This window comes from Uloborus diversus, chromosome 5 (genome assembly GCF_026930045.1).
Source record: "Uloborus diversus isolate 005 chromosome 5, Udiv.v.3.1, whole genome shotgun sequence".
NCBI classification, from domain to species: domain Eukaryota; kingdom Metazoa; phylum Arthropoda; class Arachnida; order Araneae; family Uloboridae; genus Uloborus; species Uloborus diversus.
The window spans coordinates 63,275,777-63,291,034 of NC_072735.1; the positions used below are offsets into that span (position 1 = coordinate 63,275,777).

General features: G+C 31.5%; 1 protein-coding gene across 1 annotated transcript in view; it reads left to right on the forward strand.

The window, feature by feature from the left end:
• The window catches only part of LOC129222947 (peroxidase-like), a 47,640-nt gene extending 33,401 nt beyond the window's left edge, over positions 1 to 14,239 (forward strand). The window contains exons 11-14 of the mRNA XM_054857509.1: positions 5,152 to 5,334; positions 6,210 to 6,379; positions 8,525 to 8,627; positions 14,161 to 14,239. Coding sequence (XP_054713484.1) covers positions 5,152 to 5,334; positions 6,210 to 6,379; positions 8,525 to 8,627; positions 14,161 to 14,239 — 535 coding nt within the window. The remainder of the gene's footprint in view (positions 1 to 5,151; positions 5,335 to 6,209; positions 6,380 to 8,524; positions 8,628 to 14,160) is intronic.
• Positions 14,240 to 15,258: the final 1,019 nt, after the last annotated feature.

Here is a 15,258-nt window from a genome sequence, read left to right on the forward strand (position 1 = left end):
AATCGGGAGAAATTTCGTTCCATATTCATATCAAGTTATTGTTTATTCCATCTTCTAGCCTCCATTCCCCACTCTTTTCACATCGCCCGCCTGCAGATACTTTTTGCTTTTATATCATTAATGTTACTTTCGTTTATCTATTAATGAAACAAAATGTGACGGAATAACCAACGGGATATGATCCCACTGCAACCGCTCTTTAACTCTCTCCAATGAAAAAGAAAAGCTTCCGAAGGTTTTAGCTTTATTTCTTTAAAAAATCAGAATTATTTTCTAAGTTTGCATTATTATACCCAAATCCCAGACAAAAACAACATTTTTCTTTTCCTTCAGTTATTTTGTTGCTTCCAACTATATATATGACTAAATTATACATATTACAACTTTAACTTTATATTAATTTTTGATTCAACAAAAAATAATTATTATTGTATATCATTTAATTTAAAAAAATATGTACATACTTTATTTTTATATTTTTACAAACTGATGGTTGAAGTAATGTAATTTTTTAATAATTTTTTCTACTTTGAATAAATATACACATGTATATAATGTTACAACGTTTCTTATGTGTCGACATTTTTCTCCTTTAGCATGGTGCTTAAAAATAACCTTATAATTTTTATTATAGCATAAAGGGCACGGATAATACGACTACTATAAATTGAAAAAAAAAAAAAAATAAAAAAACAAAGTGCTCCTAAGTTAGCCTACTAATAATAAACTACTCCTAATATTTTAAAGCGTTCCTATCTAGTTAACTATCGTTAATAGAATTATTTTGTTAACATCAAGTTAACATAATTAACTTTATTAACAATAATACGGAAAAAGGTTCAAAGAAATTGGATCAAGTTTCGAAGTTATTTGTAGAACTTTAGGAAAGTGGAGAAAAATAAATCTTAAAAAAATCTGTTACTGAAGTCAAAATCGTAAAAGAAAAAAAAAGTTAGAGAAATTGGTGAAGTTGCCATTTTGATCATTAATCGGCTCAGCTGATCTATCGGCTAATTATCAACAATTGATTATTCGTTAATAGGCCAATTTGATTATCAGCGCATCCCTAGTTTGAAATTCATCTTTTACTTCCTGTAGTTGTTTTAATGACATATGTTTTTCCTTCTGAAAAAGATACTTGAGGAATTCCTGGGATGAAAACCATGAATATAATTACATTTATTATATCTAGTGATACGTAAACGTATTAGTTTACATTGCTTTAGAAATGATGCATTTAAGGAAATTTATATCAATGTTTAATCGATACAATATGCAAAAGGAAGCCAATTCGTCTGACCAATATTGTTTTATCCATCGATGTTGACAATTTCTTCGCAATCGATTTCGGAAATTTTTTACATCAATTTCTTTTTACTTGTTTAGTTATTTATTTATTTTGTACACTAAGCTGAAGGATGGGAAGAAAAAAGATTTAATGCTGAAATCCCAGAATATAAATTTCGGTTCATCGGGGTTTCGGTTAAAAGTTTCAGGTAATCGAGGTTCAACTGTACACACACTACAAATCAAATGATCAACGAGAACTTAGACCTCCTACACATAAGGTGGTTAGTTGAATCAACTTTCCGATCAAGTTGCCTGTCAATTATCTGACTGACTAGACTGGGCACACGAAGCAACTTAGTTGAACGTCTTTTCTTCTTGAAGGAAAAGGGTGCGTAAAAAATATATAAAAAATGCATGTCTCATTTCACTGGACTGAGACGAATTTATTCGAGCAGCTGCTCCCAACGTTGTTAAACTGAGTTGACTCAACTAGTTTACTCGCATATAGAGCGAGCGCTTGGCAATTTCCTTTAAGTTGATTCAACTCATTAGAATGAAAATAGTAGTAGCACATGTGCCTGACGTGCTGGCAGTGATGTAAAAGGCTGCTTTGTTCCTTTACAAAAAAGGAAGTATTGTATTCGCAAAAAAAAAAAAAAAAATATTCACTCAAAAATCGACCTTAATTTCCATTTTACTCACCCCCGAATGAATGTCGAGTTTTTTTTTTCGACTCGATCACACGTGGATAAGTGCTTAAGAACGTATACACACGCGAAATATCCATTTTGACGATTCCCGAGTTAATTACAATGACTTTTCTCGTGACGTCTGTATGTGTGTATGTATGTGCGTATGTGCGGATGTGCGTATGTATGTCGCATAACTCAAGAACGGTGATTCCTAGAAAATTGAAATTTGGTACGTAGGCTCCTAGTTTTGCACCTCCCCTTTTGGTCGCAATCGAATGTTCCGAAGGGGTCTTCTGCTCCTTTTTGAGAGGAAATCATAGTTAATTTCGATTTTTTTTTTAAATCTGGTTTCAATTAGGCCACTGTTGGTGATATTTAGAGAGTAAACTATTGAATCACATTAAAAGTGCCAATAATGGGAAAATGACATTAAATCTGAGTAAAAGGAAGTCATGTGATGCGCACATCCGCTCGTTTGTAAAAGGAAGTAAAAACGACATATTTAAAATTTTATAATATTACACAACAGATGGCAGCACTAAACTTTGATAACGATGTCATTTTTACTTCGAGAAACACAATTTTGGAACTGGAGAAATTGGATTTTCGAATTCTTCGAATAGCGCATTTGCTGTGTGTATTGTAAATTGATAAAAATGTTTCTTAATACGCATTGCATAGTTTATTATTCTCGTAAATATTACACGGACTTCCAAAATAAGATTTTGTACATAATATTAAAACAAATTCTCTCTCTTCTTTTGTTGAATTTGTTTAATATTATTAAAATTTGTATTGTTTTATGTTTATTAAACAACTTGTCACATTAAAAATTTCAATTATCTACCACTGAAAGAGGGGTTGAAAATTACACAGCAAATAATGTTTCATGCACAGTACATGTCACACATTATTCATTTCTGTTATTATTATTAGCTGCGTATGCATTGCTTTATGTTTATGAAACAAATATTATAGTCAAATTTAAAGTTGAATTACCCACTTCTGAATAAGGTGGGGGAGAATCGTTAGATCAAATTACGTGATATACAATATATGTTTCACAAAATTCGATAGATGGCAGCACAACTTTTTTATCTCATAGCCAGGGGCATGTTGCATTGCTTGGTTTCGATTTTCTTGGCCACTGGCGATTGTGTGTGCGTATATTTTTTTTTCTCCTTCTACTGCGGCGAGGGTATTTATGTGTGATGATCATACAAGTTAAAAATCAGAAAATTATGAAATATGATTATTTATCTCACTCATATCGTTGATCATTCACCCAAGGCCGTAGCCAGGATATTTTTTCGCGGAGGGACATGGTCGAGGCAAAGGTGGTTCCAGGACATGTAATCAAGTGGGAAAATAGCATTTAAAAATTATGTTTATTATGTTGTTTAAAAAAAATAAACAACACTGTATTTAAAAAATTCGTATCAAATAATTATTTTAATTAATTACTTCATTAATATTTGATAACTAATTTATATTCCATCGGAATTATTTATTAGGGCGTTCATAAAATAAGAGGACTGCGTACGCTTTTACGGTCTATAACACTTGATACAGTGTTTATTACTTGTTTGTAATTACAAATACATGCGTCGGGGGCTTTTAGAATAACTTTCACTCAAATAAGTGAAAATAGTCACAGTTGAAAAGAAAGTTGTACACTGACCACTTCAAAAAATAAATTAATATTCTTAAAGTCTAATTTTATTAAAATCTACAAAATTAAGCATGTAATCAAAAGTATGATAGGATTAAAAATGATAGTTTTGATGATGTAAATATGTTACGTCTCTTGTTCAAGAGTATATCAAAGAATGTTTTTAAATGCTATTCATATCAAGAGTCATTAGCAATCAGTAATGACCAAGGTGTGAAAAAATGAGGACTTATTGAAATTTTTTATAGATTTTCTTCGTTTCTTTATTTTTTGGAGATAATTTAAAATTTCGAGGGAGGATTTGTCCCGACGGTTCCTGCCCTGTCTACAGCCCTGCATTCACCACTTGGGAAAAAGTGTTATCTCGCGTATTTTCAGACAAGGAAAAAGATCTACAACGCATGTAACCGCATTTCAATATTCGTACCAGCAAAGCACTGCTAGAATATTATCTAATGCGTATGATAATCGATTGCGATTGCGCAGTTCTCTAGTCCGATTTTACGAACAGCTAGTTTACCAATCCTAAAATGTTTTTTATTGAAACAATGCTATTCGTCTTTGTGAACATTTTTCATATTTCCATACAGTTTACGAAATCGAGCGTCAACAAAGTTAAAACATAAAGCTAAAAATAATGATCTAAGTATAAAATGACTTAACTAATGTGATAACGTTAAGTACCTTTGTAAAATGTTCATATTTTCGACAAGTCGTTTAACAGTTCATATAATTGTAGATGAAGTATAACTAGATGTTCAACTTCGTAGCTGCAACAGCAAACTGTCATGAAACCCGCGAATCTTAAATAAAACTGGCAAGTGTAACCCTGTAGATACAACGCTGTTTACAGCCAATCAGGGAATTGCGAAGTTGATTGAACGCATGCGCTCAGCCACAAGCTTGCGCTTTTCGGTCGCTTGCCGGTCTATCTAGAGGGCCTCGGTTGCCCATAGAACCACTGAGAAGAGATAAACTGGAGTGAGTGAAGGCTTTCATTCGTGAAACAAAGACCTCAAGTCATGTGATAGTTTTTAAAAGAAAGTATTGGAAGAAATCAGGTTTATTTCGCTAGTTTCACACAAAACATTCCAACCATTTGTCGTTCTTGAGCCACGCGACTTGGAGTCTTTGCCTCAGCTTTTGCTAAGCAAATGACTAACTCCATTTACTAATTCCTGCTCTAAGCATGAAACTGGTTTCTCGTTGCGTTAATATCACACCTGTGATTCATATATCCGCTTTTTATACGAATAAGAGACATCTTTTGAGAACATTTTCTTGTTTCGTAAGCAATTCTTCATATCACATTAATTTTTTTTTTCGGGAAATTCTGTATGTATTAGTTTAGCAAAAAGCATTATCAAATTTAACATTGAATGGCGAAGGTCAATTTGTATTGCAGTTTCTAACCTTATGAAATGTTTTTAAATAATGAAATAAAAACAATGTAAGTTTTCGTAACTTACGAAATCAACTGTTTTCTTTCTTTTGTAGGAGGCGTGGTAACGCCACTGGGTTAGATTTGGCAGCTTTAAATATTCAAAGAGGCAGGGATCACGGTCTGCAAGGATACACGAGTTACATCCAATACTGTTTTGGCGTGGAAATAAAGACATTTGAAGATCTTGACAGATTCATGACACCAGATCGAAGGAAAAGATTACAAGACATCTATCAGTAAGCGGAAGTCTCTTAATTTAATAAAAAAGAAAGTAGTATATATATATATACATATATATATATATATGTATATACACGTATGATTATCTACATGCTATTGTAAAATACCGAAACGTGGTAAATGTCAACGTTCTTAGTTGGATTTTAAAGTTCACACATTGCAAAGATATCCGCGTAAGTCCTAAAATTTCCGGTGAATCACTGATAAATGTTAATATTCTCAAATTTTATCTTTCACAGTAGCACACAAACAAATTTAAAGATAGATATAATAAAATTAATCAGTATACATAATAATAAATAGCCTTTTTGTCAAAATTATTTGTTCCACAAATTGGATTTAAAAAAAAATGCGGACCTGAGAGTTAATAAATTAATCCTCGTTTAGTAACAAATCAAAAAAGGCGAAAGACCGTCAAAAAGAAAAAAGAAAGAAAGAAAGAAAGAAAGAAAGAAGCAGTGATATTGAGGAAAACAACAAAGTACTCTGTTACTACTCCTCTGTGCTGATAAATCAGTTCATTTAATATGATATTTATCTATAATAGACTTACAAGTGTTTTAGCACATCGTGAGCTCGAAGTAAAATATATTTCAGAAGCAATATTAAAACTAAAAAAAAAAAACATAACTTCTTTTCAGGTTTAAGAATTTTTTTTAGCTCGTTTTAGTTTGAGAAACTTGGAACTGAACTGATCTCGACCACATATAAATAATTTGCAATTCAATTAGGATGGCTGGATAACAAATTGTTAAAAATAATTTACGGTTGAAAAAACTAATATTGCTTTATGAAAGAATATATACTGCTCTTAATAAATTTTTTGAGTAAGAAATATTTTTTTTTCAAAAATTCTTTTATTTATCTTCAGGTCTGTCCACGACATTGATCTTTTCTCTGGTGGAACATCAGAAAGTTTGGTTCCTGATGGTGTTGTTGGTCCTACTTTTGCCTGCATCATCGGAATACAGTATTACCACTTAAAATTTGGTGACCGATATTACTTTGAGCATCATGGAGAGACTGGGTCTTTCTCTTTAGGTAAATTAGTTTGTATTTATTTATTCATTTGTTTATATTTTTTTAGTTTTATTGACATCTCTTCTGGAGTCACTTTCTCAATGTAGGGCTCTTTTTTTTTAACGATAAGTTGGGAAAAAAATAAATATGAGGTAGAGGGAAACAAATTAGTTTACCACATTCGTGGTGATTTTTGAAACTGAAACATTGTTAATTGAAGCCTAATTAGCATAGAGAAGTCATTTTCAGGGGTCCACATGCTTCCAAAAACCGCCATCGTTGCTTGACGCTTTAAACGTTAAAGCAGTGAGTTACCGTCTTTCACCCAGGGCTCAGACAGAACAACAAGCAATATATCGACAGCCCGGTTACCGTATCCAGAGATTGCAGTTTTATCCTTGTTATGGACTCATCAGTCTGGAATAGTGAATAACCGAGCTGGAGGCAGATGTCATCTCATTGAACCTGAGAGTGACAACAAACTGGTAGATAAAGTAAATTTTGCTCACCAGCGAGAGTCTGCTGCCATGGTGTGGCTACACTCAGTCAGTTAAAGACAAAGCTTGGGTATTAAAGCAGTAAGGTACCGCTCTTAAACCAAGGCTAAGGCTTCTTCCATATGCAATATACCAACAATGAGAGTCCACACCATCTCTGCGGACTCCTGCTGGTGAGTTAAATTTACTTTATCTACCAGTTTGTTGGCACTCTCAGCTTCAACAACATGACATCTGCTTCCAGCTCTGTTGTGCCCTATTTCAGACTGATGAGTTCATTACAAGAACAAAACTACTGTCTCTGGATGTGATAACCGGGCTGTGGCTATATTTCATGTACTGAAAACGATGTTTACTAAATTTAAGTGACCTTCATTTTCCTTTCTGCCATATCTACAAAAGCGATCACAGACAGTTTTTTTTATTAACACTTAGTTATAAATCTCACTTTCCCTGCTAGATTTGTTGCGCAATGCAGGTGTTTCTTTTTAGCCATTACCCTCTGTAAATGTTAACAAGTAATCATATCATTTTTTTATTATTATTATTTTTTTTTTGCAGAAGATTACATTTTGACTTTTATTTGTGCTGATAAAGGCGCTGAACACATACTTCTGTACCTTGCACAGTCTGATAACTCTAATTAGTCAGTACTGGGAAGCCAGGGATTTGACGAGGACAAATGGATATCAGCCTAACTTAGGGATTTGGCCCTGGGACGCCGCAGAAAGAGGAGAGAAGTGCCACGTACTGTCCATGGTATCAATATCTCTATATAATAGAGACGGGCTAGGGGGTGTTATGAGAAAATTCTAATTCTTCAAAGGGTACTGTCGACTGGAAACATTTGGGAACCCCCGGTCCAACTGATTCTTTTCATGGTTGAAGTTTGTTTTGTTCAAAAGTTCCTATGTGCAATTCTTTTTCGTATATTTTATTTAGTTATCATTTGATGGTATTATCTCATGACTCTCAGATGCATGCCCAAGCTTGATTGCTTTAACTAAGAAAATAAATGTGAAACATTTTCTTTTGAGTGTAATTCCCGTACATTTAACGTATCATTTAATTTGTTGTGTGATTTTACTAATTGAATGAATTTTGGTTACGCTTGGAAGCTTCAGTGGGTAGCATGCAACCTATGGGCTGCAGATAACAAAAAATGGAGTGACTTTTCCTTTTTTGAGTACTCCAAAATCAACTCATGTGGAAAACAACCGAGTTTTATTAACTTGTTACATATGGCCATAAAAACGTCTGTGTACATTAAGTATTTCCTTTTAAAAATTTTAAATATTGAAAAGTTTTATTTTCCTCAATCATTACAGCTGCGAATATTATTTTGCTGGTTATTGGAATTTTTTCGACATGTTTTGTTTCTTAAAATTTTGTTCTCAAATTTTTACTTTTCTTGAAAAAAAACTTTAAAGAAAATTGCATTCACAGCACTCAGCTCTCTCAACCTGATAGTAGTTTTTTTTTTTTTTTTTTAAATCTTACTTTTCTCTTATATTTATCTTTCAAGAAGAAAAACAATATTTCGTGGAGCTCTTGTTCGGGTATAATGCTTAGGGGTTGAAAAGTTACTTTATTAATTTTTTTATTAAAATGCTGCTTTGATTATTTGAATAAATTATTTCAAATTTTCATTTACATATTTATTTTGCAGATCAACTGGAATCCATAAAGAAAACTCCGTTTTCCAAGATTATTTGTGAAAACACACACATACATGAAATACAGAAATATGTGTTTAGGTTTCCGTCTTCAGTGTAAGTATTAATGAAACATTTAATTTTCAAAGTTTCAATGTAATACTGATTTTAGTTACAGTCTGACCACTGATGATATGCAAAGGCTTCCAAATCCGCTTATAATATCCAGTTTATAAGCGGAAATGGACGCATCTATTAGTTTACAGCGGTGGTGGTTTGTTCAATACAGATGTGCACATTTTCATCTTAATTATTTCGACCCAGTTTTATGAAAAGGACAATTTGTTCACTGGAATATTTATTTGTTTTTAACCTAAACTATACTTGATATGTATTCTCACTACAAAACTTAACCGATTATTTTCAAAATAACTTTGATTTTACTATTTTGCTTTTACATTTTCGGATGAAATTAAAACATTTTATTTATTTTTGCTGTTTCCATAGAAACTCTTTTTGTTTCTTCTTATTTTCAACATAAAGAATGCAATAAACTAGAAAAGCCCTAATAACATTATAAAACGCGTGCAACAAAATCCCATCGCTATTTTTCCTTCTCCTCTGCAAGATTAATTTACGTGGAATCGTCCTCACTTTGCGTCTTGTCAGATTCCACGTAATCTGCGGTCAGACAAAACTGAGTTAGCGTTTTGTTCAGGTAGGAAAAAAAGAATTGCATTAAAAAACAAAACATAGTAAATGATAATTTTACTTTAAAACACTATCTCTAAATGGCATATTTGCGTTCTCACACCATTGCTTTCCATTTCTACATTAGTATCAATTTCATAATGGTACTTAAATTAATAGAAGAGCTCCCATTTTTAATCTCAAGGAAAAATTCATTAAAAAGTCTTTAAAAAAAGTTTCAAAATGAAATTAGAAGTAAGATATGAGTATGTGTCTGAGGTCATTTTTTTTTTCAATGAAAATCAGTTACAGAATTTTTTACCAAAAAGTCAAAAAAGTCGAAAAGTGTAAAAGTGTTTCTTAGTCTAAAAATTATTTATTATTTATTTTTAATTTTTCATAATTAATAAAAAAGGAGAAAGTTGAGAGTAAGAAACTATTAGGAATTAAGAATATTTAAGGAAATTTTTACTTATCAATGAAAAAAAAAAGAAGCTCTCATATTGATGTAGATACTCACGCAATATACAAAACATTAACATAAGTAAAAGATAACTTTCAAGGTATTAAAAAACGCCTAAATCCAATAAGCATTCCATGCAGCATTTCTTGAGTGTGGGACAGGATTGAATTGCATTTAAGCACCGGAAAAATGCTTTTCCTTCGGTTTGTTTACGACATTCCTTTGTTATGTTATGCAAAAACATTTTTCACAAAATTTTGGTATGGTTATCATGGCGATATTTTAAATGAAAAACAAGAGAAGCAGAAAGATTATGTGCATGTTTTCGAGATATTATACTTTATTTTCTGTTCCTATTCAAGCATGCTCTTGATGGGCGAAAAACTTATAGGTTGTTTTCTAAAGTTTCATATTTAACTTTTAATGAATAAAAAAGTATTTTCTTTTTTTAAATAAGCAATAACTGCAGTTTTTACTTTGAAGTTGGGCTTGTTTTTGTCAAAGTGCCAAAAAAGTTTCAAAATGATGTGCAAGACAAAAGTGTTATTTAGTGTAAAACTATATCTATTTATTTATGTTTTAATTATTCATATAAAATATAAAATAGAAAATTGTGTGTAAGAAATTATTAGGAATTTCGGAGATCAAAAAATAATTTAGAATTTATTCGAAACGAAAAAGAAGTAGCTCATGATGATGTATTGCTTCCGCGGTATACAGAACAACAACATAACTTACTAGTAGAAACTCGAAGCATTATAAAAAGCCTAAACTCAAACAGTCATCTTTGCAAAGATCTTGAGTCTGGTACGGGAATTAATTGCTATCGAACTGCTTTAGTTATTTTTCATTTGCTCATAATAATTTCAAACTCGAAAATTGTATGCGAGCATTGTTTGGAAAGATAATTGTTTAATAGTTTAAAATTATTTTTTAGGGTAAAAGAAAAAGCTCATATTCATTTAGCTGCTCTGATGATAAGCAAAGGCAAAACATAATTTTCAGTTAAAACTCTAAGTATTAAAAAAACCTAAACTCAATCACTAATCTTTACAAAAGTTCTTGAACATGGTAAAGGAACAACTTATGTTTAAACTGCGTCAAAATGTTCTTTCTTTTGTTTGTTTGCTACATTTCGTTGTTACTTTATGAGTAAATGCGTTTCACTAAATTTTGCTATCGATATCATGACGATATATTAAATCAGCAACAAAAGAAGAGTAAAAAGAATTTAGAACACAAAAGAACAACAAAAGAATAGTAGAAGGAATACAGAAAAAGAAAGAACAACAGAGGAAGAATAGAAAGTATATAGGAAGCGAAAGAAAACATAAGAAGAGGAGAAAGAATGTAGAAAATGAAAGAACTACAAAAGACAAGTGGAAATTTTTAGAAAGCGAAAAAACAACATAAGGAGAGTAGAAAGATTGAAAGAAGAGAATAAAAGAGAGAATTACAAAAGAAAAATGGAAAAATTGTAGAAAACGAAAGAAAAACAAAAGTAGAATAGAAAGAATACAGAAAGCGAAAGTGCAACTTTAGAAGAGTAGAAAGAATGTAGAAAACGAAAGAACAACAAAAGAATTGTAGAAAGAATGTAGAAAACGAAAGAACAACAAAAGACGAGTATACAGATTAGTGGTAAAATAAAGTAAGTTAAAAGATGTAAGGTTTAAAGTTGTTTCAAAACAATTCTGTCAAACTGATAAAGGAATTAACAAAACTCTTTTGCATGAAAAGAATAATAATTTCACTTGTTCGCAAACGTTTTAATTCCATAATCGAAACTTTTTCACTCTTTACAATTTCAAATCTTTTCTTGTCGATCGATGAAATCGATAAGGAAGTAAACACATGTCCTCACGTGATTCCAACTATCGATTAGAATCGTATTTCAAGTCCGATGAAAAAGAATACAAATTGCTCAATCAGATATACGGATTAACTAAGCTGGAAACTTTGTTTTAAATGTCAAAGCGAACGATAAGGTAAACGGCACTTGTCATAATCGCTATTCTTCCGGTACCCCAATCATGGCCGCATTAATTCCACGAAGTTATGGGAACGCAAAACCACCTGAGCGTTTCGAGTTCATTCATTTCTCGCGCGGAAAACAAAAGCGTGATGGAGAATGTCCAAGAGAATGCCTCGAGGGGTGTGTCAGCAAAATCATCCCCTTAATTATCTTTCCTTGCATAATAACGTCACAGAGCTTGACGTTTAAGGGTACGGAATGCTCCATTTGGTTTGGAAATATTCTTTGTGGTTCACCTTCTTCCTGGTAATTGGTTAACGGGAGAAAGTTTCGTTTGGAGAAATTCGTAAAAAATTGAAGTGAAATTAATGAATTTTAAACCGTTGATGTAGAGATAATACTTTAATGTCTCGGCATTGTTTGAGAATTTCATTCCAATAGCAAACAAAGGGGATTAAGGAATTAAGGGTACCAATTGTGGTATGATTGTAAATAATCGCCGAAACGTCAGAATCATTCAAAAATTGAGATATTTTGTGGATTTTGTACTGAAACATTTAACATGACATATTTAATCTTAGCTTACTCGCACTTTATTTTTCATTAGAAGCCTTTGAAGCTCGACAATTTAAAAGAAAAAATCAATAAACAAGGTTCAAAAATATATTTTTCAATTTAGTCTAAAAAAAGTGTTGAGAAGGTTTGTAAAACACAGCAATTCTGACGAACAAATGAAAACACATAATTTTTCGTCACGTTTTTTCGACGTTCGTTTTGAAAGCACACACGTTTTTTTTTTTTTTTTTTGTGCACTTCAACTCAACCCAAATTAGTAAAATTAAATATAAATGTGAGTAAAACGTATCAAAAATTAGTTAAAAAAATAGTTACATCTTTGGAGAAATAAACTGGGAAAAAATATTGAACACTGAATTTCACATGTCAAAAATATATGATAGAATATTCCTTCCGTGGAGTATATTTTGGCAATGAGCAATATTTTTCCAAAGTATACGTCAAAATGAACTAAATATGATGGGATTTTCGAAGTAGTAGAAAGATAGAAGTTTCCATTATCATGCAAGAAATGTAAAAAACAAGGAACTTTATAACTGACAAGTTTTAATAAATAATTATATAAATATAAAATAAAGTGAAATAAATGAATAAATTTTTAACTGAACTTACGAACGGAAATCCCAATACATTAGAAGATTGTTTGAAATATATAACTTGTTTTTTTTTTCTTAAATAACTATGTCATTTTCGAGGAATTATTTATTTAATTATCGCGTTCTTGATATAACTGAAACACATGTAGTGATCCAAGGCAAAAATTAACTTAAGTTTTAGTGAAAGCTTTCAACTAAAACGAAAAATGAAAAAAAAATCGACAGAACTTTTATGTATGTTTTATGGCACTATAGTGCTATTTTTGTTTTTCGTTCCCCCTCCCTTAATTCCTTTTTTTCCCTTTTTTTTCTTTTTCTTTTTCTTTTTTTTTTTTGATTCAGTAAATTGAATATAAATAAAAGGTAATTGACAAATGTTTTACGAACATTAAATAATGGTATAGTTAGCGTAATTATTAAAAACATCGAAAAAGCCGAAATTTGCAGCTCAAAGAAATTAATGTGAAGTAAGAGTTTTTTTAAATTTCGCATTAAAAACAACAATAAATAAATAAATAAGATTTAAGGCGAAATATAATGAAATTATTTAAATCCTTTGCTTCGAAGAGGGAACAACTACCGAAATGGGGTTCGTACACGAAAAACAAGAAGTTGAAGAAAGTGAGTTTAATCTATTTAACCGGATTAAGCACTTTAAATAAAGAGTGATAGATAAAACAGTCCATAATCCTCATAAAGCATCGTAGCTCATGTCGATGATTTTAGAATAAATCATTACGAAGGTTTATCTAGCCTAACAATCAGAATTTTGAGTAGTATGAAAAGCCAGTAACGGAGTTTAGAAATAGGAAGAGACAGAGATAAGTTACCAGATGAGTTTTTAAGTCATGCTTTTTTGAAAATTTGCAACAAATTTCCTTTTGGAATAAAATATTGTAAACAGACATCAATGGCTCAATGTAATGTGAAGCGCAAGGTCGTTGATGCTTATACGAATGTACCTCAAAATCAGTTGAAAATAAGATGAGAAAGGGTTACTTCAGTCATGCGTTGGAGAATTAGATGTTTTTGACTCCCCACCAAACACCATCAATGCTGAACCAAGCTATAAGTATTTAATTGTGGCTTCAATAGTGTGTATTAATAGTCAATGGCTGAGAGTTAATAATGAAAACACAAGGTAAGAACATAAAGGCCTGTGTTCCCATAAAGTTATTTGTTGTTTAATGATTTCAAGTATAAATAATTGAACGAATGGCAACTTTCTTATGTTTCGTAATTTTATTTTAGTTTAGTTCTTTTTTGTTTTATTGATTGCAAATTCAAAATAAGACATTACATACTTTTCTAAGTAAAAGGATTAATTCTAACATTTAATCTTATTTACAGCAATCCAGTAACGCACTGCAAAGAGCTTCCAGACTTGGATTTCAGCCTATGGGATGACTTACACAAGAAGAAAAAGTAAATTAATCGGAAATTACGATAGGCCATAAACTATAGCTTTTACTACAATTTTTGATAACACCTGTTTTACTGGAGCATGCACATGGACTCAATGTATCTAGTCTACAATACAGCATGTCACGATGAGTTGCCAACTTGAAGAATGGATGTGAGATTACTGTTGTGTTGGGAGAAAACGTCTGCTGTACAACTTCTGTATTGGGAAGATTCGTTTTGACGATAGTATAGATCCAGTTAAAAGTATTAATGGGTGAAAAGATTTAGTTAAAATTTATCTTTTATTTATGAAACTGATAATATGTTTATCTGAAAAAAGGTCATTCCTTTTTTTACGATTGCTTTACTTTACGGTATACAAGGTATTTTAGCTGAAAGCTTCAGATCTTCAAGGTGGGATCGAGGACACAATGTCGATTCGGAATCACGAGGCATTGCAAGCTCTAAAATAGCTCCTTCTTTAGATAGGGGGCGTTCTTTATGAGTTCGAAAGCACAAAAGTTTTTCTTTGGACACTAAACGTACAGAAACCGTTTGATTTCTGTACATTTCGTAGTAGTTTTGTTTAATACTACAAATGTAAACTTATTTGATGTCAGAAAGCTAGACTACTTCTTTGGTGACTACTGTTTAACGTTGCCACCTCAAGCTCTTTTCTGAATTTAAAAAAAATTCCTCTTAGGTTTTAAAAAAATCATACTTATGCTGCAACTTTACAACATTTGTGGTTTAATAACGTTGATTTTATCTTTTAAAATAAATTCTTTCAAAGCATGTAATACCCAAAAGGAAATTTTCTGTGCTTTCGAACTCTGGCAGAATTTCCTCCACCACAAGAAGTAGCTATTTCCGACCTTGCAATGCCGCGTGTATTCAAAAACGTTTAACTGAAACACTTTACTAATGCTATTAAAAAAACATAAGAAATAAAGTATTTGAAAAAGTAATACAAATAAATGGATCAACAACTTCAATTATGCACACATTTTATTGGGTTTAACAATTTAGAACAACAAAGGATCG